Genomic DNA, 23,880 nt, shown 5'->3' on the forward strand with positions numbered 1-23,880 from the left:
CAAGCCCTGTGCTCACAAAATACAGCACCACCCCAGCAACGAGAGGCAAAAAAAAAGAAGGCACAAACTGGAGAAAATCACTGAGAGAGAGAACTAATCGCCCTGTTATTATATTTGCTGGGATTTGAGGCTAATGCTTTCCACATTGCAACTCGAAATCCACTTGATGCTCCAAAAAAGATGGGTGACGAAAAGCGATAAAAACTGTATGGGGTTGTGGTCGTGTGATCTCAAGAACACAAACAAACAAATAGTTTCTCTGAAACATGTTGCCCGGTCACACGAGAGCACTTATTTGTTGTGTTTGCTAGGAGGGATGAAAAGCAGCGATAATTACAGACAACTGCTTCCTCACAGAGGGTTGACATAAAGAGCTTCCTTCCATCTTTATTACATGCTTTGGACTCAGGGGACAGCAAAACAGGCTTACTGCGTGAGCAACATTTCCCCTATAACAACATTACACAAAATGAGTTTATGATAGAAGTAAGCATGTACAGTATTACGGACTAAAACCAATTTGTTCAGGCACTAACAAAGCTCAAAAACTGGAGGCAGCCCGCAGAATGTGTGCAATGTTTCAAAGTTTTGTTTCAAAGTCTACAAACAAAGATGACAGAAATGACACATGATTAATACAGTGCATTGCACTGGTTGCCATTAATGTTGGCCAAACTGGGCCAGATGTGTGGGGTTACAGGGTTCTTTTCAGAGGCGACACAGCTGGTGGTAACACAAGTGTGGTTCCCCTTTTGTACAACAGCATCCTCAATCCACATGTAAATTTCAGAAGATCACAGAAAGGCAAATTGACAGTCGCACGTTTAGTACGGCTGCTTTAATGAAGTTAGAAGATGCTTCGGAGAAGTCAGTGACTTCTAAGAGGAGGCAGCTCAGCGGTTAATGGACCACACCTCACCTCCTTGCTTGAGAGGTTTTTCTTTTAAAAGCACCCTCATGCAAGGGTCAATGCAAGTGCAAAGAAAAAAGCAAAGCGATGAGAACAGATGCCTCTAAGTAGGTAAATCTGCAGACAATGACTTCTAAATGGTATTTACAGTCCCCCTTTTCATTCCTTGCTTTTGTCATAGGTTGTAGCCTCAGATAACCAGGTCATAAACCAAAAGCTCATTCACTCCTAAAATAGCCTCCACCACCACTTTTCCTGCAAAAAAAACGCCACTGCACCACCCCCCGTGTTCACTACCACAGTAGCCACAGGACTCCCTGCCAAAGTTTCTGGGTAGCACCTATAAAACGCGGCCCCATCTCATTTTTGTGCAGCCCCTATTATTTAGTTCTGTAATGGAAAGAGTGTAATCTGCTGGTGGGTTGGGTGTTCTGCCAAAATCCCCTTTGTTTGAAGTTGCTTGAGGCAAAAAAAAAGGAAAGCATACAAGTATTTTACTTTTACCCCAATCTACTCAAAGGCCCCCTAACTTAGTGTTGTCTAAAGCAATTTTGAAAAAAATCAATCAACAAAATTAGTGAAGAAGATAATGCATCCGTCTTTTCAGGGTTTCCTGTAGAGGCCAAATTAATATCTGATAAAATACAGCACAGACTGACGAGGTTAGCTTTGGCTCTGGAAATGAACAAGGATGGAACTATGTGGGACGATTTTGAGTTTCACTTGGCAGACGTTCAGGGAGTGACGGATGGGCTACAAACTCTGTCAGTGACGTAAAGGACATTTGGAGTCTCACTGAAACCCTCGAGGGAAGTTGCTAGCAAAATACTGAGATCAGGGGCCTGTCAACTAGGCTGACATGAGGGTGGATAGGGTGTTTTATTCAATTACCTCCCCCAGGGACTTCCTTACCATTTCCTATAATCACAGTCAACATGTGCCAAAAGAAAAAAAAAAGAGTCAGTATTTCTAAACAATAAAAACGTACTTACTCTAACACTGCCTTTGATTCTTCAATACTTTGTCTTTAGTTTAGTTCCCTTTCCATATGATGAGAAAACAGAGGTTACAGGGTTAAACAAACAGAAGGTGAAATCTCCTGCATACTCAACACATGCCACTGAACCTGCTCTAAACCAGCTCCAGACATCACAGTAAACATGACTTTTGCAGTCAGAAGAAAGCAGGCACTTTAAGTGAGGACATAGAGGAAGCAGAGATAGAGATGCTGAGCTTTCCAAGGTGCACAATTAGGCCGTCTGGGATCGATCCATCTTAAATTAAACGAAACTGCAAATTAGAGCAGAGCACTGAGACGGCAGGAAGGATTGTGAAAGACAGAGCGATGGCAAGGGAAGCAAAATTAAGCAGAAAAGAAAGAAGAGAGAAAAACAGACAGGCAAACACAGAGTAAATCAGGGTGGGACAAAGACCGCTTTTATGATACCACAGATAGTTAACCCAGGCTCTAATTTTCTTCTTCTTCTCCACTGCACCAGTGAAGTGAACACTTGGTTTATTTTGCACTTCCCCGTGTTATAGACAGGGCTGACAAAGCCCAGGCTTGTAAAATTAACAGCAAACACACAGCCCAGTGCCAGGGGTCTGAGTTTCAAGGTACAAATCTCATTCCAGAACAGCTCTGTGGTGCAGCTGCGTGCTGGGGCCCTTTACCAGCAAACAAACAACTGATGCAGGGCTTAAGGGAGAGAAAATATGTCCCTCTAATGCGTGCCTTCGATGAAGAAAAACACACGACCCATATGGGTTCCTCGTTGCAGGCAGCCTTTGATAACCAGAGGATCTAAGGCTCGTGATTCAAGTCATGATGGCTCACTGTTGCTAATGGCCATGTTTGACTCACATGGGGGTATTTTAAGCTCCCTCTCTTCTTTTTGTTTTGCCTGTAAATGGATGGTAAAATGATCTCCCAGTCAACTTGTACTGTCAGATGCTCAGATAAACATATGCAGTGACAAAACATGCATTAATCTGAGCTCCTACCCACATCATTCCAGTCCCCCCCCCCCCCCCCCCCCCCCATACCCCTACTTTCCCCCCCACATGCACTTACAGTAAGAATGAAAGGGAGCAATTTTCATCAGTCGAGCAGCCGCAGTATTTTAAGATGGATCCGATGTGGAGGGAAGGAAGGACGAACACACACTTGCACACACACATGCACACAGGCTCCTTTGTTCCTTCAGTGGTAGGGCCAGTGTCATTGTGGCGATGCCATTCTCACCCACTCATCGCTGTACTGTAGATATCGCCCACTGAGGGTGTGCATGTGTGTGTGTGAGCTAACATGTTTGCATGTTTGAGTGCACGTCTGTCAATTCCCTAACGCCTCTGCTCACAATAGACCGATCTTTCAAAGGCAGTAATCAGTTTGCAGTAACACTGTGTAAGCTTTGCGGCCAGCGGGGATTCAGCTCATTAAAGAGCCAGTCTACCTCGAATTCAAGTCCTCTGGCCTTAGTGCTGACCATCTACTGCTATGGCACTTGATTAGTTGCGCTTAAAAAAAAAGAGCATGATCTCTTTCCAGAATTTATGACGCAGTAGCACAAAAGCCGCAAACCATGAAATCCTTATATATATCCTAAATAATTAGGCCCTATCTTATCTTAATGGATTCATAGTGCCATATCACCCCAACAGAGCACTTTGCTATCAGACTGCGGGGTTACTTGTGGTTCCTAGAGAATTTAAAAGTAGAATGGGAGGCAGACTCTTCAACTTTCAGGTCCCTCTTCTGCACAGAACCAGTTTTCAGTTTGGGATTCTGGAGACACTTTACTCTACTTTTAAAATTAAGCTTAAAAATGTATATTTTGATAAAGCTCATAGCTCCTAGGTCTAGATCACGTGACCCTGAATCCTCCCTTAGTTACGTTGCTTCCCATGATGCACCATGATACACCACTTTGTATTTAATCATTAGTTATTATTATTAATCTCTGGCTTTCTTCTACAGTGTCTTTCTTCCTGTTAAAGGGAGTTTTTCCTCCCCAACGTCACCAAGTGCCTGCTCTTAGGGGGTCTTGCGTTGTAGGGTCTTTACCTTACAATATAAAGCATCTTAGGGTGACTACATTTGGATTTAAACTAATTGAACTGAACTGCTAATCTGATCTAATCTGGGGTATCGTTCACCTACACATGGCAGACTAAGGCATCCCCCTTGGTTAAGATGTATTGTTAGCTGATTCCATGCTTCTTTTATCTGGATAATATAGACAAGAGAAAGAAAACAGTTCCTGTAGAAATTTTCTCAAAACAAGGTTTGTGGATTTCTTTAAATAACTGGGGCGTGATTTGTGCAAAGAGATACTGCTGCTGAATTTTTTATAGGTATTTTTTTAGCTCCAAAAAGCAAGTACCATCTGTTTTTATATTTTATTCAACAGAAAGCAGAGACCTCTACATATATATAACATATAATTATAACTTTAAAACACCAAAACAATCTAGTTTAATAAAGAGCACAAAGAGACTGAAAATATATAAGTATGATCTGGGGATACCTTTTGCACTGTAAGGTATGCCACCTTAAGGTAACGTGAAAGCCAGACGACTACACCTGAAAGAAAGGTGAACCATGAAGGAATATGGGAAGGGTTGCCTCTAAACACACCTGTTTTCGATCGTCCTGTTTGTGCTCAGGTTACCTGGTATCTGAGGAATGTAAATTATATGTGGTTTTTGTTTGAGCTGAGGTTCTGTCAGAGCTGTTGCAGGGATTTGTGTGCAGCCATTAGTGATCCCCCAACACACACACTCTCAGAGGTCCTGTGTGATTACAGGGTCCAGAGAAGACGAGGTCAGACTCGGATAAATAAATGTCTCAGGTTCAGGGAGAGGGATCAATGTGACAGGGCCTGCTAATGCAAAAACCCAAAAACACCAAATGGAAAAAAATAACTGCGAAACCAGATCAAAAACACAGCCCATTTTCCTGTTTATCCTTAACAGACATCATTATTAAAAAAGAATGTTTATTCGCTCGTTGAGCGAATCGGGACGTAAAGCGAGAGGAAGCTGGATCCCCTTATGTTTTGAAGAACTTTTTTAGGATAGTATCCAGCTTTCTTCTGGCAGAACACTTACTTGTTTCTGCTTTGAAGAGAGTTTATAGATTTCTGCTCTACTGTTTTGATTGGTCATTTCCTGTTGTGGAACATTTTTGTTGCCAGCAGTCATACATGACACAAAAATTTAATTTGGGGACTGTAGAAATCGATGCCAGTAAGTAGGGAGGGATATTCCATATCTGTTTCAGATAGAGCTAAGAGACCAGAGTAGCTAAACAGGTGGTTATTGTCTCTATTTTTTTCCAGTAGTTTTATATTATTATATAGTATTATTACATAATATCTGAAACAAGCCTTTTCTTCTTGCCAATAAAATACTTTATAAGCTAAGGACATTTGTCACATCTGAATATCTGGGTCACTTACTCAGTGTTTACTGTGCTTTGTTTCTTTTATTTATTTTCTATATAATTATTCTTAAAGTAACAGATTAGTCAGAAAAATCCCTAAATTCCAAGAAACATTTGCTAACTCCAAGTCCTGCTTTGATATGAAACCAAAAAAAACCTCCTGAAAAGAAAATAGTTCTCATATTGAAGAAGCTGCAATTATAGACACAATGTTTTTGTTTTAAAGCTTACCCAAATGGATAATGAGCTGTCGAAATGCTTCATTTTATTGCTCTGAAAAGTAGAAAACAAAATATGTTGTCTGCCACTTAGTGTAGATATTCGGTAAGTGTGGCCTCCAGAAATGGAACAACATGGTTACTGGAAATGGGGCTTAAGTTAATCTAGTGTTTGAGTGAAGCTTAGGACCACATGTTGTCATTATATGTAGCTAAAACAGACAAAAACAGGATTTTGTTCGTGCTTTGGAAACTGCGGACAACAAGAAGCGTACTCGAAGATGCCAGCGTGGACAAAATGGACACAATCTATACTGAATACTGAGGTTTGGGCAACTTTTACTTCTTGTTTACACTGGTGGATTAACAGACTCCATGTGTGGAGCGCAAACATGCACCCATCTGTATTCAATGAATCTCCAACATGCTCATTTGCAGAGTGGTAAACACATATGAATAAAGGCCTCAGCGTGTTTGTTTTTTCTATCTTTCTAAACTACAGATGGAGGAACTGGACGTTTCCTTCAACATTCTTCGTCATGTTTAGATTTTTTACACTTTAAATGTGTTTACATTGAAGAGAACATCTTCATCTTCAGCCTACTCAGGACATTTTGCGCTAATCCCTTGCTACACTGGTGCAAATACTGCCTGTTTTAGGCCTCAGAACAATGACCTCGCCAAAGGACACCTTTATTTGAGTTGACTTTTGATTTTGCTTGACTTGTTTAAATTTTTCTCGTGTAATTATCTTGCCTGTATGACCAGGTCGGAGAATTAATAAAGCACATTTCCACCGCATGAAATCACAAAACGCTGTCAGACCGCAATTGAGTGCACTTAGAAGGACACAATAACAAGAGCACAATGGACTGCTACAGTGGGGACCGCAATGTTCAACATAAGCCCCCTTTTAACTAGCCACGTCTCCAGTTCCTGATCTTGACTGTGAAAGCGATCTTTTTCATTGTGGTTGGTGCGGCTGTGGGAAGAGCAGGAGTACTGGGAACCAGATGGCTCTGGTAACAGACAGGGGGTATCCCACCGGCCTCACTAAGAAGGGGATCCATTACGTAGGATCTATTGAGGGCCAGTGGATTTTGTTTCATGGCATTGGCCAAGTGTGACCACTCCTCGGTCGGTGTGGGTCGTGGGCTGGTGCCACGTAGGCTACTGCAGACCCAGCCCGTTTTGTGTTCACCTCTGAGAGCTGTATTCACCTTTGCTGCAGGACAGACAACTATATCGGGGCCTCCTGGCGACTTGAGTTACATCCCTTTTGACTCGAAGCCTCTTTGAAAGGCAGTGCAATGGGATATGATCGGCTCCACGGCTTGAGGGACAATGGTGGTTTGTGAAAACGGTGGACAGAGATGTTCCTCTGCACTTTTAAAGTGAAGTCCTTGAACTTTTGAAGCTCAGGTAACCTACGGTGAACAAGAAGAACCCTAACCTTATAATATGTCTTGGAGTAAAAGGCCATTTTTTTGTAGAGAGTGTAAATAATTTTTATGTCTGTTTGTTAGAGTGTATATATTAAAGACTTTAGAATGCAAAAAATCTCACATTCTCAAAGCATTGAGGTGGGACTACTTTTCATGGGGTTATCTAATATCAGAGCTTTACGGCTTGTGTTAATTTATTTCCATATTCCTAAAAAGACCACACGTTTCATGTTTCCCAGCTTCTGTTCTGCACTCTCAGATTCCCTGTCATGGCTTCTTAGCTCTGTCCACTGCTGGCTTTGTTCCTTTGTTTTCAGTCTGCTTAGCTATGCTTGCTCCCTTCACTTGTCCAAATGTTTGCTCTGTCCACTTAGCCATGTCCACTTGCTCGGCCTTGTCAAATCGTCACTTGCTGTGGGCGTTTCCTGCAAAGGGAAGAAAGGTGAAAATTTGCCTCTTCGGCCACAAACTACTGCAGCTGGACACAAACCAGACCCCGAGGCTCAGCAGCAAAATTACGCTCCATTTATTTAAAGTGGTTTCCATTACTCTACCGCAGTAGAACACAGACCTCAGTGGCCCTGGCCCAACCATAACTACAGTATAAAAAGAACTAAAGTTCGCCGGACAGGTCATGTCTCACACAGTAGCAATTCAATATCCTCCCGTTATGTTCTTGGTTACGCTTCTCAAAACTCCAAACTGCATGTGACACCACAAAAATACATGGTTGCTTTGAAACTCAGCCTGTGGAGATTTTTTGCAAAAAAACACCCAGCCTATCACTAGAAAGACGTTTGGAACATGTTTGACTCAAAGAAAGAAAAACAGCTAATTTACCTTAATCATACTATGTCAGAGTCGTACTAATAGTATGTTGAAAAAGACAAATACTGAGACAGGAAGCTGGTTTGTATGGTTCTGGGCCACGACCAAAATAAATCAAACCAAAGGCTAATAGTTTTTATCCCCGGTTCTCCTTGAAATGTGGAAACAATACATCAGCCAATGAAAGCTGTTAGATGATAGCAAAGCTGCACTTCTATTCTATCAACACAGCCAGAGCTGATAACGCTCGCTTCACGTCATTATAATATAAATCCAGCTTTGTGGCAAAAAGTTATATTTTGTGTAATGTTTTCATGCATCAGCCACTTCATCCCCGGGGCCTTAAACCTCCTTTAAAATCCCATTCTCTGTGAATTAAACTGAGCTTTGATAATGAAAACAATTGTTTGTTTGAGAGTTAATAGAATTCATAGAACATAAGGCTCTATAGTATTTCATTACTGTTTTCTGAGTATTTGATTTACCCTCTTGCCCTGGAGTGTGTTCCAGCTGATGGGCTCTGACTGCAGCAGAGAGCACCAGCAAAGCTGAGGGAGAATGTCACTCTGCATTGACTGGAGTGGGCCTCCTCATGCATACGCAAATGTCAAGGCGCACGAAGCGGCCAGGCAACACGGCTCATGCATAATAGCATTAAAATGGGAGGAGACGTGAATCAGTTGCAAGAGACGAGAAAGACAACTTGGAGAACAATCCAGACACTTTGAGACGGAAGGGAGTTATGAAAGAATAAGGTAGCACTTTTCACAGTCCAAAACCAACATGTCACAGCCATTCAGCAAAATACTCTGACTGGTCTCAACTGACCTTTGAGCAACAAAACCTCACAAACCAGTACTCTGACCACATGAGTGCACTCTCCCACCTAAACATTGTTTATCTCTTTAAAGCCTGACAGTTGTGTACAACCAGCAGCAGCTTGACAGCTTAATTCCATGTTGTCTCACAGGACCGCCTCCGTGGATCAGGGACTGGGGTGACACACTCAACCTCTCAGCACTTTGTTTGGGGACAGTTTGTAATTAATATGACTGCTGCATCTGTCACGCCTTGTCACCTGTGGGGGGAGGGGGTTATCCATGTACTTCCCTTGCCATCATAAATCCTGAAGCTGGAACAGGTCTGGGTGTTTTGCATGATGGGTCACCCGGCCAACCGCCAGAGCAGGTGGTGATTTGCACATGGTGCAGGAGAAATGAAAGAGCTTCACTCAGCAGAAGCTTAATAAGAGAAGTGCAGTGACTGAGGAACGACACACACTGAGGTGCTTCGATCAAAGGAATGTAAGCCTTTGAACACGACAGGACGAGAATCAGAGTGGCACGATAATAAGCATGATTGTGTTTATAATAACCGGGTCTGTTTCTTCTCTGTTTCTCTCTCTTAGTGCTTATGGTTTTACAGGCGATCCAGTCCCTTGGCACTGGAGAACAAGGGTATCACCCACAACTTGACCTTCGCAGGGCACCACCCAGAGGTCAACAGGAACTCCATCAGCAGCAACTTGTCACAGAAGCACACATTTGCAACATGTTCCAAACTATGAGTCAGATTCACCTTAGTTTTTGCCAAGTAAATGAAGGAATTCTTCAAAATTTTGACCTGTCTTCACAAGTCAAGACAGGCTGAGTATGTGTGTGCTAAGAAGTGCAAACTCAGAGTTTCTGGGCTCTATGTGTGGCTTCAAAGTAAATGTGAATTCTTCTTTCTTCTCATCTAGCGTCACCAGAGAGCTGGTGTAAATATTTATTTCGATCTACCTCACGGTTAAAATTTACAACAAATCCTGCAACTAGTTATTTGGTCCGTCTGAAAAAAACTCCCAAAAAACAAAGGAGGCGTTATCAAAAACACCCAACATTCAAGTGACATTGAGGCAGCTGTGGTTCAGGTGGTAGAGCAGGTCGTCCACTGGTGGATCAATCCCTGATTCCCCCAGTTTGCATGCCAAAGTATCCTTGGGCAAGATACCAAACCCTGAATTGCCCTTGAGGCATCCTTCAAAGTGCATCCTCTTTTGTATATCTTCTATGACCATTTTTTTTGTTTTACTTTTAATTCTTGTTTGCTTTGGTTCAGGCAGTATAGCTACGCCAAGTTTAAGATGAGATCATGACTTGCGTTGATGCTAATCATCAAATCGCTAATATGAATTAATTTGTGCGATTCCAAATTGTGTTGAACAATAACACAAGTTAGAAAGCTCAATTTTCTGGGTTATGAAGATCGACAACACCAGTGTACCTTTTATGTGTACATATGACTGTTTGGTCAGTTAAAATTAAAATGTAAGAATAAATTATAAAAACAGCTTGAAACAAAATGATTTTTTGGGACAGTCTACAAATGCATAACACTATTTAGTGATTTTTTTATTTTAGTTGTAGTAAACATTACACGTGAAGGGAGCAACTAATTTTACATTTTTTAGAAAACAATAATTGTATGCATAACGTGTTGTAAGCTAACATGTTACCACTCATAACTTGCTAAATAAGCTAGCCTGCTTGTTTTTCACGAACACATTCTGTAGGATGTGCACTTTGATCACCTGTTGGTTAATTCAGTGGCTGCAAAGTGTCCTTGTTCTGATTGCATAATCTGGGTACGTCCACTTGCCAATAATTCAAAATACCTGAACATGTTCTGTTGGCTAAAAAATAGTTCCAAAGTGAACGATGTACAGACATCAGAGATGTAGCCCGGCGATCTTCTGGGTATGCTTCTTGGACATTACTTGGATGCCAATATTGGATTTTCTAGCAAGAGAAGGTTTGTGTTTAAGAGTTGCCTTTCATTGTCATTTTAGCTGCTAGAAAAACAGAAAGCAAAACATTTTCTGTCAAGAGAAAACTGAGAAAGTATATGCATTAACAAGGTGATTTAAACTCCTGACCTCTCCATCTGAAGTCTCTTTCTTATGCTACTGAACTGGACACTGAGCTGATCATGGCAAAGACTTACAAAGCTCATATTGGAGGGCTGAGAGGTCATTGCTCTGACAATTCAGAGATGCAAAACACAGATAGATAGATAGATAGATAGATAGATAGATAGATAGATAGATAGATAGATAGATAGATAGATAGATAGATAGATAGATAGATAGATAGATAGATAGATAGATAGATGGATGGATGGATGACAATCAAATGTCATGAAAAAATAAAGAGCAGTGCATTTAATTTCTTCACTGCAAAAATATCCCTGATATTTCTTGCTTTATAGGAAAAGGTCTTACTACGACATATCAGTGTCTGTCCATCAACAGTCACATATAACCAGTTTGAGTGGAGAGAAAACACTGATGTTTCCACTATGCTGGGAGTGCTTGTCTTAGTGCCCATAGGCTATGCAGTAAATTCATTACTCCTTTAGTGCACAGTAGCATTTAAGCATTTTGCTAAAAAGTCCCAGTGCCAGATGAAGTCAGTGCATGTACTTTAGATTTTGTTGCTTTGCTAAACTTGTATTGTGGGCATTGCATTAAAGATTTATTATGCCTCTTTATGTGCTTTTTGACTCATTATGCATCCACATAACATTAAAAGGAGACAGAGTGCCTGAGTATACTTTGAAAACAACAAGGACAAACTGCCTGGACAAGTATATATCCCAAAAGACACAAAAAGAGTGTTTAAGAAGTGTACAAATCTTTTAGGGGCATTAGCTTACTCATCATTTCAATGAGTGATGAGAGAAAAGGCAGCAGAAGCAACCATGTGTCTCTCCAGTAGATTGTTCTGTCCTGCGACTGATGCAACCACTTTTGCATGTCCTTGAAGGGAAATGCAAAGGCCTATGTTATTTCAAAAGTCATTTGAAAATGGGCAGCAGCTCCAAAGCTTGCCTTTCCTCTTAGGAAGAATGCTATACATTAATCCAAACAGTTTCAGTGTAAAATACTGAGGTAGGCTAATAAATGTCACATTGAATTATTCACTCAAAGATGAGGCACTGTTCTCTGCAGCAGATAATCTGTCAAAAGAAATGGATGATGTGATGCACAATAACTCTAAACCAAACAACATCTTGTGACTGTTCTCCAAGATAGAAGCATAAATCTAACAGATTAGATAGAGTTTTATAAAGCTACATGTATACATACATACATACATACATATAGACAGATAGACAGATAGATAGATACACACACACACACACACACACACACACATATATACATACATATATATATATATACGCTCACCTAGCACCACATCTGGTGGATTTGGTATTAATTTTAGCAAGTATCTGGCCATCATGGTTGGGGGTTACTGTGGAATGGGAGACATCTGGCCAGTGGGCATAATATGGCAATAAGTAACTATTAAATAAAGCAATGTCTCTTTAGCTGCACTGTGTTTGAGGCTCAAGAGTTATTATGACAAACTAAGATCTCTGTCTCAGTACTGTTGATCCCAGGTTAGCTCACATATTACTGTAATTACAAATCTTTCACTTGGAAAAGTATTTTGGAGATACAGCAAAACCCAGACTAAAACGGTTTGGCAGCCACCCCCCGGCATCTTTGCCTAGTATTAGCTCTTTACCTAGTTTCATAGATAGATGTGGAAACAGAGAAATAGGTCAGTTAGAATTAGTTTAGCTTTCTTTTCATAATAATTCTCTCACAGACAATACAGACAAGCTGCACCTATAATTTTGCAATACTCTGCAATAAAAAAAAATAACTAAAAAAAAAAAAATAAATCTGTGGGGCTGTGCTGGAGTCAAGCATTTCCTTGTCTGCAAAAGTGGGTGCTAATTCTTTGTAAAGTATCAGTGTGAGTAAATCATTCTATTTAATCTGCCATTACTGTGTAAAATATTGATTATTACTGGTTGTTTTCACAACTCCAAAGCCTGGAAAGGACAAAGGATTTTTAAATAACTCAAAAACTTCCTCTTGCTGCTACACATGATCACATCCTTAATCATCTCTCTCTCTCTTTCTCTCTCTCTCTCTCTCTCTCTCTCTCTCTCTCTCGCACACACACACACACACACACACACACACATACACACACAGTACAGTACAGTAAAACAAATCTGCACGAGTGGTTTTTGTGTGTGTGCGTCAGAATGTGCTGCACAGAAGCTCACCAGGGGAGGAGAGGTTTCCATCTCCATCTTTGAACCGGAAAAGCAGGGGGAACCGCAGCCCCCACATCTGAGACCCAGACTCCATGCTCCCACTTCCCATAATGCTCCCTGACACTCCCCACTCTGGGCACTGAGGATTTAGTCCTTATGTTAAACTCTTTAAGAACCCACTGTCTCCCCTCAAATCAATGCTTCACTGCGATCACCTCTGCCAACACAAAGCTCGTGATTCTTCAAATGGCTGAGGATGGCCTGTTATTATCTCTCTGAGGCAAACGATTCAGAGCATCGCTCCTTCACACACACTCACCGAGATTACGCCGTCTCAAGGGTTACAAAGGTTGATGGAGCCCAGTCATAAACTGTATAGGCTGCGTGGACGAGCTGTAAGAAGATTAAGTCAAGAAAGATTGAGGATGTTGACTGGGTGAAAGAGGGAGAGATGATGATTGGAGGCATCCAGTGTGCCGTGTATGCATACACTTGTGGTTATCTATATGTGTTTATATGAGTGTGGCTGTAGTTGGAAGAGAGAAACATGGCACCTCTTGGTTTGACACTTGACATGGCCCCTTTAAACTCTTAAGCAGAAACACTGAAAGTTTATAGAGACTCCAGATGGTAACAGCTGCTTCACAGTTAAACTTCACTTACTCCCACACACACACACACACACACACAGAGCTGAAATTAAATTAAATTGGACAATGCTTTTCTGTCATTAAATTAAATGTCTTTTGGTTTCAGACTTTAGAAAAAAAAAGTGATTTAAAGACGTTAAGCGCTAACCATCTATGATGACCATTTTTAATTTTTTGGATTTTTTTTAATTTTCATTTTATGAACTTAATAACTGTTTAATCATAAATTTAATTAAATTCAAACTGGAACCTGTGCTTTTAATCTAGCAATGACAAGAAGTTCTTGTGGAGTTGCTATTTAATCTACAATTAAACGCTGCTGCTGACCAACTAAATTAGGGGTGTTAAACAAAGACTCCAAGTGTGAAATTTGCAGACAAGTCATTAATAATTATAGTTTTTCTATAAAATTCACTGCTTCTTCAAGTTTAGTGAGCATTACTACACAGGGGTAGACATGCTTGGGAAGTTAAAGTGTTTCTAGATCATGACAAGTTGTTTGAATCCCAAAGACGTGACATACTATTAAGGATGGGAATCGAGAAGTCCCAGCAGTCCAATTTCTTGGAATCGTGAGTCTGCTTGTCTATCAATCCCGCTTATGGGTTCTCGCTACAATCAGTTGACTTCAGTTCGTGTGTTGAAGGAGAAAAATGGCGGGGCAGTCCACAGGGTGGATACAGCCATTACTTTTATTTTTATTGCACAAAAGCATGAGAGCGCAATGGTAAAGTGCAAACTGCATCCAGGACAGAAATACTTCCAATAGTTATGCTGCTAAGACAACTTTTCAGCTCTTTTCAAGGACCTGCACAGACAGCATGCTAATGCTAAGCTAGCCAAGAACCCAGAGTGACGTTAAAGCTGAGTGAATATTGAGCTCAGCAGCCAGAAATCGAAGCTCAACAGGTAATAAACTGATGAGCAGTCAGACTCCAGCCTCCGTTTCTACGTGTTCATGTTTCTAAAGTAGAATCACTGTGGCGATCGCTTTCAAGTCTCTTTTTGCTGGTTTTCATTATTGCTTTGTAAAAAAAATCCTTTATTTAATACAACAAGAAAGATCCTGTGTGTGTCCTCATTAGATATGGATTTGTGTTGCTGTGTGGGACGATGGCCTATAGGTTTAAAAAGTTAAATAGTAATTATTTAAGGTCAGTTTATACAGTAACAAGAAAGTAATGTAACACATAGTATAACAAATTACCCTCTCCTGGGAGTAAGTAGAAAAGTGTTCTGTGTAATATGTGTAATAACCACTTTTTTGAGTAATGACCTCAATACTGATCACAACACAGAGAGGAAAACCTCCAACATATCCAAACATTTGAACACACAGCATGCAATTAATTTGTACAAATGTGATGTCTTTTATATGCTGCTTAGTGTAGGTGATGGCCGTCAAAGGGGAGCCAATGAAAATCGATAAGAGGATCAATAAGGATGCATAGGTTTAACTCATCCAGCCTACTTGAAATCACATTGGATTCTATGTCGCCCAAAAACTAAAATGAGTTTGACACCCTTGAACTAAATGTACTTTTACAGCCAAACTGTCACAGGTTTCACTGCTGTACTATGGCAAACTTAATTGTTATTTCTAGCCCTAAACTCTAAGGTACCGTATGTGCTTCTGCCATGTTCCCCTGTTTTTCACAGAGGGGTGAGGTTAGACAAGCACAAACACACACAGGCAATTCACGCTAACTTGACATTAAGCCAGACATCTGAAAATAACTCCTATCAATCACACAACAACCCAGTGAAGACAGAAGCTGCATAACAGTTGCCAAAATGAAGCTACCACCTCTGTACAGTCTTATGAACCAGTTTTTCCTCGCCTGCTGCACCGCAAGACACTCAGTTCTGTCTGTAGTCAAGGGCGATGAATCGGTCAGAGTCCAGGCCAACATCATGCCCTGCTGGATAGCGATCAGACACTGAGCAGGAAAGAAAGAGGGTTGCCAGATGCAACAGAGCGTTGCCAGTTTATGCAGCAGCTTATACACAAGTCAGGGTACAAAGAGAACTCACAACACGTGGTCATTCATCCAACCATCAATTTATTTCATTTCTGGTCTTCAGATGCCTACGTTGAATAAAGTTTAAAAAAGAAGCAAAAAAAACCCTGAGATAAATATGTTAGCATGGCTGGATATGCAGCAAGCTCATTTGATAGGCTATATCACCAGCTTGACAAATCTTATCACGTAGCATTATTTCATGCATGTCTAGCTAATAAGAGACATTGCAAAAAGTGCAGAAAAAAGCAGTCCCATCAGGCACCTCACACTGCCTTCGATCAGGCCAAGATTCAGCTGGTCGAGCACAGCCTGATATTAACCTGATGTTTTTTTCATCAGGGCTTATTTCTGACAGCTCTGTCTTCTGTGATCACATAATGAGAGTGCATACCATATTGCCAAAATGCCACAGCTTGCCCTTTTCAAGTTTCAGCTTGACACAGCCAAAGCTAAGCGTTTTCATTAAAGTTGCAATGTGTGCAGTTGAGAAAACTCCTCATATACAATGCACAGACTGTATACAAACAACTGGTGTTAAAACATCCTGACATGAGCTGGGGCCAGATTTGACAAAGAATCTGAGGAAACTGCACACTCATGCAGCAGTGACTTGTCAGTCACAACAGCCACACCCTAAAACATATCCTGCAATATTATCTATTTTACTCTTATTAGGACTGTAATTTAAAATACAGGCATCATCTTATATGAAATAAAACTTAAAACTAGAGACCATAAACTCATAGGGTAACTTTTTACTAAGGTCACAGATTTCATTAACAGCATGGCCATTTTCTCCAAACTTTCTACATATTTAGACTTTTTTGTAATCAGAGTCATAGCTCTCTGCTGCCTATTTCTTTAAGCTTCTGTGAGTGCAATGTCAACTATAGAATAGGATAGAATAGAATGGAATGGAATAGAATAGAATAGCCGTTTACTGTCATTGTACATGTACAATGAAATTATGGGTGCTCCACACCAACTGTGCAGGAGTAAAACATAAATAGTAAGACTGCAGCAATAAATAGCAAACAGAAGAAATAAATTGTGTTATGCCTTTCTAAATGGAGTCTTCACCTGCACAAATTTCCTCCAGATGCTTCGGTTTCCTCGCATCATTCAAAGGCAGTTTAGGATAATTGGTGATTTACAACTTTCTCTGCATGTGAGTGGGAGAGTGTGTGGCTATGTGTATCTCTATGTTAGCGCGACGATGGACTGGAGAACTCTACTGGGTATATTCTCCCTCTGGCCTAATGATAGCTGAGATTCCAGTACATGGTGACCCTAATAAAAGTAAGATAAGTGTTTAAGGAAGGAAGGAAGGAAGGAAGGAAGGAAGGAAGGAAGGAAGGAAGGAAGGAAGGATGGAAGGAATGATTCAATTCAATTCAATTCAATTCAATTCAATTCAATAGCGCCAAATCATAATAACAGTTTCCTCAAATTGCTTTATATTGAAAGGTAAAGACCTACAATAGTACAGAGAAAACCCCAACAATGTGATGCCCCCCTAAGAGCAAGCACTTGGTGACAGTGGGAAAGAAAAAATCCCTTTTAACAGGAAGAAACCCCTGGCAGAGCAGGCTTGGGGGCTTGGGGAGAGAAGGCCTTCTCCTATGACCAGTTGGAAGTGAGGGGAGGAAGACAGGAAAAAAGGCATGCTGTGGAAGATAGCAAGCAATTAATAATAACTGATAATTAAATGCAAGTTGTGCATAAAAACATAGTGAGTGAAGAAGAAGCACACTTCACTCTCTTCCCTCTTCAACTCCCAGCAGCCTAGCCCTCCTGCAGCATAACTAAAGGAGAATTCAGGGTCACCTGATACAGCCTTAACTTTATGCTTTGCCAAAAAGGAAAGTTTGAAGCCAAATCATAAAAATAGAGAGCGTGTGTACCTCCCGAATCCAAACTGGGAGCTGGTTCCACAGAAGAGGGGCCTGAAAGCTGAAGGCTCTGCCTCCCATTCTACTTTTAAATATTGTAGGACTACAGCTAAACCATCAGTCTGAGAGTGAAGTGGTGAACTGGGGTTATATGAGGTCAATGGAAGGATGGATGGATCTGTTAAATCTAACACATACCCATACACACATCCCTTGTCTTCGGCAACGGGTTGACTGACTCTGTCCAAAGGAGATAAAAGATGGCTGCCATTATCCATAAAGCAAGCTAATAAGCATTCCACATAGTCATTGTTTATTCCAATAAAAAGCAAAATGCATGACTGTAGTATTTAATGCACAGCCATACAGGCCTCTTAAAACAGTTTTAACAAAAACTCCAGAAAACTACTGGCCATGGCCCAAAACAAGTGTATCAACAAAGACATGAAGTTTTCTTTTTATGCTTCAATTTCTGAAGAGAAATAACAAAAATGTAAATAATTAGTGAACTGTAAAGCTGCTGTGTTATACAATTTTGTTACATTTGTGTTCAGTCTTACAAACTAAGTTCATCAACCACACACTGACGCCTCATAGACAGATGTAAGAGTGGTAATGATCTTCTGATCAAACTGACCTATGAGCTACACCAGCATGTACTGAGACAAAAAAGGACTCACACACCCAGATTTTAATAGGGAAACCACCTTACTGTAATGTCAATACTTGAAAATTAATTAAAAAACTGTGTGAATTGTGTGAACTCGTTACATAAACAAAAGACTTTAAGTTTCACCAGTGGCCACCTGTCTTCCACCTACTAGTAGAGACAGTCCTGGTTACCAGAAACATGAAGATCATAAATCTGCCATGATTCACCAGCTTGAGCTTGTTTAAGACAACAATGCCATGAGCTAGATCATTACTGGCTTATAGACCAACTCAATTACACTTCATCTTGACAGTTCTGACAGACTTCAGCTTCTACTTGTGTGTACATTTGTAAGCAGCTGCCAAGAAAACAACAGCAGGATGCAGTCGGGCACAACAGCATGTGGGAGTCTAAATGAGTTTCTTTTATAAAGCTTCTTTATAAAGATAAGGGTCTGTGGTTAACTATCACTCTATAGTGGGAGTGTTAAGTGTGCTGTATGGAAGAAGAGCACACTGTCATATTATATGTTGCATAATGGTACTTAACTGCTCCACCGCTACAACCATCATGCCATCTCTAACCCTTAGATACATTTGCACTTAGGTGCATGTTTGCATGTGTGCACAGCACCAAGTGCGTGATTACCACTGAGCAGGAGATGAAGAACACTTTGATGCTAATACACTTCTGCTTGATCCAAAGCTGCAGTCCACAAGGACAGAGAAAGCATTTCAAGTGTAACTGTTTAAGGTGCTGTCTCACAAAGGCGGCAGCAGCAGCAGCAGCAGCAGCAGCTGGCTTTCTGGACGACATTAATAAGCTGCTGCAGGTAATAACTTCAGCGGGTAAAGGAAAATGCCGCTGTGCTGAAAAATTCATATTTGCCCATGTTACCCTGATTTGTTGCTTAATAACATTACAGATGTTCACTTGATTCTTTTCATCCAGATATCCAAACACTGAATGGAACCGTTCAGTGCAATTCAGCTCTGCCTGCGCCACAGAGCCCATCTTCCTCAGCTCTCATTACTTTGAAAGACATAGAAGGGCTTTAGGTGCTGCTGGCTTTAACATTCAGTTTGGCCTCACAGTCCAGTCAAATTGAGGGTATTTAACCTTCAACCAGCAAAGACAGCCTAAGTCAATTCTATCATTTACAACAAGAGACTGACTTCTTGTAGAGACATTAAATTATTGTTTTACTTTACAGTAAATATGGCACAGCTGACAAACTAAACATAAACTTGGCCTTTTCTTCTCCCCTGTGTTATGAGGGGGAATACCATTGCTTTAAATACTTTGTTAATACATAGGTACACATGGGAGTACTTACGCACTAGCCCAGATGGTGGACCCTCTAATTTGAAATCCAAGGGTATAATTAAGAGACAAAAAAATTAAAAAGGAAAGCATGAGGATTTGCTGCTTCGACATGAAACGCGGCACAAATTACAGCAAGGAGAAGCTGGTTAGTGCGGTCATCATTATTAGATATTCACATTCAAACAAAATAGTCTCAGAGCAGGCGGCTCTCACTGGGGATCCGGCTGTTACTTTGAAGTGCAGCAGATAGACGCAAGCGTACCCTTTGCGTATTAATCTGAACTTGATGGCAAATTAAACGGGTGATATCAGATGACTTAGCGGACGGTTTCAAGTTCATTCCGGGGAGAACCCGTATTTGCACGGTTCAATTAAACAGCCAGCAGGCCTCCTCTGGCGATATGATGTTGGGAATGAAAAATGTTTTATTTCTGCAAGAAAAGCTGAAAATGCAATCAGTTCAAATGTATCCGTTGAACTTTGAGGGGCTGATGTAGAAGAGGTAAATAAAAATAGAGCCGGATGTGTTGGAAAGTGGATTGTGAGGCAGCTGCAGGTTTGTCTTATTTTAATGTAATCAGGGAAACTCGCCGTTTCCCTGATTACATTAAAACAATGTCTGTAAAACAATATAATAAAGGCGACCTGTGGTCCGTAAACGTCATGGTACGAATGTGTCCCGGACACCTTACAGTTAGGAGCACAAGTGTTTATCTTAGTACGTGTGGAAGTGACGCCTGATCGTCAGACCAGACACTTCACTCCAGAGCACCACTCTCCTCCCTGCAGCCGAAAAATCAAAACAATTTCCCTGTGAGCTTTGGCTGCTCGGAGGGAAACTGTAAACCTCTCAATTAAATACCTCATGCCGTTTGGGAAACAATGCCGTAGTGGGATTTTTACCAAGGCGATTAACTATGAATGAAGTTACTGCTAACTGCAAGATGTGGGATAGCGAAACAAATACCAAGAGTATCATGAGCATATTTAGGACTGCTGCACTTTTTAGTGCGAGTTGTGCTGTTTGTTTGTTTTTTCTCTTTAAAGAAGAGAAGCGCTTGTGCGTCGCGCTAAAGAGGAACTTTGGAGACGCAAACCCGTTGCAAGGAAAAGGCGAAGAGAAAAGTTTGACTTACCGGTGTCGAAATCATTAAAAGCCGCGGAAGAAATAAAGCCAGCGAGAAGCAGAGCAGAGGTGACGGTCCAGGAATCCATCGTGTGATTAAAGAGTCTGAATTCGCTCTCAGGTGAAGTGCAGCCTGACGGACGGGTGCGCAGAGCGGCAGGCTGCTGGACCGACTGACTGACTGGCTGTCTGACTTGCTGCTTGTCTGTCTGTGTCTGTGCAGGAGTCGCGCTTTGGCCGGTGTTAAAAAGTCCCTGAACTTCAAGGCAGGTCCTACAGCTACTACTACACTGACACCACTACGACGAGACCAGATAGTAGAAAACAGGGATCCTATTTCCAACCCATGTGACAGGAAATAGGGGCAATGGATTCAACCTGCAGCACTGGGAAAGCAGCAGAAAGAAAAGAGGAGGAGGGAGGGAGAGAGGGTGGCGCGATGGGGTTTTAAAGGTGGTCTCTGTGGTGCAATGAACAGCAGGTCCGCAAAGTTAAAAATCAAATCACATCAAAGCATAATAATCACAACTGACCGCAAACCAAGTTTAATATTACAGCTAAACTAAAACAATATAATAAATCAGTATCCAATACAATCACAACGACAATGAAGCATGTTTTAGGTCAACACGGGCAGAGTAGCGACACAGCTGGGGCTCAATACTACCATAAAGCAGGGCAGTTAATGGAAAACATGCTATAAGACTATAAGAAACACATTATAAACATTCTGAAATATTATTTTGTCTGTTTTTATGATGAGTCTAAATATAACTAATGGTCCACTGTGTTTGGAAACCATGCCCTCTCATGCACTGTGTTAAACAAAAGACAAGGAGAGGCCAAACATCCTTCTAATATAAGAAAATATGGTCAAAAGTGTGGAAAAGATGAAAAGTGAGTAAAGCCATAGTTTAGTATAGTCTCACATCTTAACACAAACGAGATTAACTGGAGGAATGAAGCTGGGGAAACTACTTGTTAAGTATTTCTTGGAAGAAATTACTTTTTTTGGCGGGATTTCTGATCAAAAAAACTTAACAAATCACAAAACATTTAAGGCCTACATTTATTTATATATTTATCTGCGTTTTGCTTTATTTATTGTTCATGTGAAAACCTTTAATTGTTCGTAAAGAAAACACAACTATCACAATCTAAAATCGGAAAGTCAGATCCTAATTCTACGGTTGCTCTTTTGCATATCTCCACCGAAGCTTGTCCAGCCCTATTCACTAATAGAAACAGGTGCACTGAGTGTACAAGCCCACTGTGAGCACTTCTCGGCCCTTTATTATTACATTACAGTCAGTCAGTCTGACCTCGTGAGAAACAGCACCCTCACGTGTTTAACAGCAATCACCATGAAGCACTGAGAACACGCTTTCAAGCCCAAACAGCAGCCCGTTAGACTAAAAGTAGTATGATTCCGCCATGCTGAAAGGGGGGTGGGAAAGCTCAACATTTATTTGGCCAAAAAGACTGGGTTGAGAAGGGGTGTTCTGGGAAAGTAATCTAGCATGACGTGTGCCCTTTGGACAAATGCGACTGTGTGGCCTTGAGATGCTTGCTGGTAAAAGCTTAACTTGTTTTAAATTCAAAGACTGGGACTGTTTAGGAGAAAGGAAGTTCTTAGAATTTAACTACGTTGGACGTTTGCTATGACTGTGACTTTTTTGTTTGTTTGTTTGAATTGCATTACTGTAGAACAGCCAGCTTTTAGTCTGACATATTTAAGGAATATTATATCTAAACCTAAACCTAAAATATTCACCTGTGGCTGTCGAACTCAAGTACTGTACACGTCTGCTACTTTATACTTACTCTATAGTCTTAATTATTCCAGTCAATTAATAAAATGTGTAGCTATCTTCTGACTAATTAATGTACTATTGTGTTCATCCATAACCACCGATTTTGAATGTCTTGAGAAGCAAAATGTGAAAGGGGTTAACATTGTAGGACAGAAAAGTTTGTAGCTTTTCAATACCCTTCAAACCTGTAGAGCCTTTATCAGCACCAGCCTCCATTTAGAATTTGCTATAGCAGTTTCTGAGGAGGAAGTTTGGACCATTCCTCGTGAAACTGTTACAGTTCATTAAGATTTGTTGGATGTCTAGACTGAACAGCCCTCTTCTGACCACACCATTTCAACTGGGGTAATGCCAGGACTCTCACTTAAGCCTTAAAAAACACATTTTTTCTTCTTTGGAACTATTCATCTGTTTATTTCCTTTAAATTGTTGCATCATCCAACCGTTCATGAACTTACTGCTGCCCTGAAATTGTCATTATGCAGTTTCTGTTTCTCTCTATCTCCTCTTGCTTGAGAAGTTCAGATTTGTTAGACTCTATATGGATTTACATTTCCAACCTAGCCTCATTTTCTTAAAGCACATGACCAGGTTCACTAAAATCTTCCTCTGGCTTTTATTGTTATTATTACTCCAAATGTCCTTAAAGACATGACGGCTGTTTTTGTGCTGTCAGTTCAGCCAGATAGTATTTATTTACAATTTAGGGCTTAGATAATATCAGATGGCAATTTCTTTGGAATGCCAGTGAGGCCATAAACTGTTTTTTCTGCAATTATGTGAACAAAATTGTGTTTATTATTTTAAATATGGTGTGTTATGTGTTTATCCTCACACAAACAGATTTTGTGCCAGTGGGATAAAAGAAAACATCCTGTCCATGTGAAAATGAATGTGAATTGGCGCTATCAGTCTGAGATGCTGTGCAGTTTAAGTAGCAAGGCTTCCTTTGTCTTCTTTGTATCTGTGTGTGTGTGTGTGTGTGTGTGTGTGTGTGTGTGTGTGTGTGTGTGTGTGTGTGTGTGTGTGTGTGTGTGTGTGCGTGCATGTGAGTCCGTGTGTCTGATTGCATGCTGGGCTTGTCTGTACATGCTGCCCGGCCACATTCCTTGTGGTCTGCTGGAGTTACTGTAATTCTGTTCTCCCTTTTTGCCGTCTTCAGAAATAAGCTGGCACTTCCACACATCTCATTCACACTTATTTATTTAGTTATCATCCATATTTTTGGCATTTTGCCCTTTAGGAATTCTGATTGTTTTCCTTTAAGTACGTTTCTTCCAGTATCACGTGTATGGATTTTTAGCATGGGTGGCTGCAGCAGAGCCCCTCACCCTGCTATGTGTCCTGACTGTTGAGTTATACAGGATGGGGGCTGGAGGTCACAGCAAGAATAATCCACTGAGATGTATTAGAAAGTACTTCAGCATCCC

General features: G+C 40.8%; 1 protein-coding gene across 3 annotated transcripts in view; it reads right to left on the minus strand.

Annotated features, from left to right (window-relative positions):
- Nucleotides 1-21,013, minus strand: part of kremen1 (kringle containing transmembrane protein 1) — a 63,295-nt gene extending 42,282 nt beyond the window's left edge. For all 3 annotated transcript variants that reach the window (XM_026186146.1, XM_026186145.1, XM_026186144.1), the window contains exon 1: nucleotides 20,647-21,013. In XM_026186146.1, the coding sequence (XP_026041931.1) occupies nucleotides 20,647-20,725 (79 nt within the window). In that variant the 5' untranslated portion in view covers nucleotides 20,726-21,013. The remainder of the gene's footprint in view (nucleotides 1-20,646) is intronic.
- Nucleotides 21,014-23,880: the final 2,867 nt, after the last annotated feature.

Source organism: Astatotilapia calliptera, chromosome 12 (assembly GCF_900246225.1).
Source record: "Astatotilapia calliptera chromosome 12, fAstCal1.2, whole genome shotgun sequence".
Taxonomy (NCBI): domain Eukaryota; kingdom Metazoa; phylum Chordata; class Actinopteri; order Cichliformes; family Cichlidae; genus Astatotilapia; species Astatotilapia calliptera.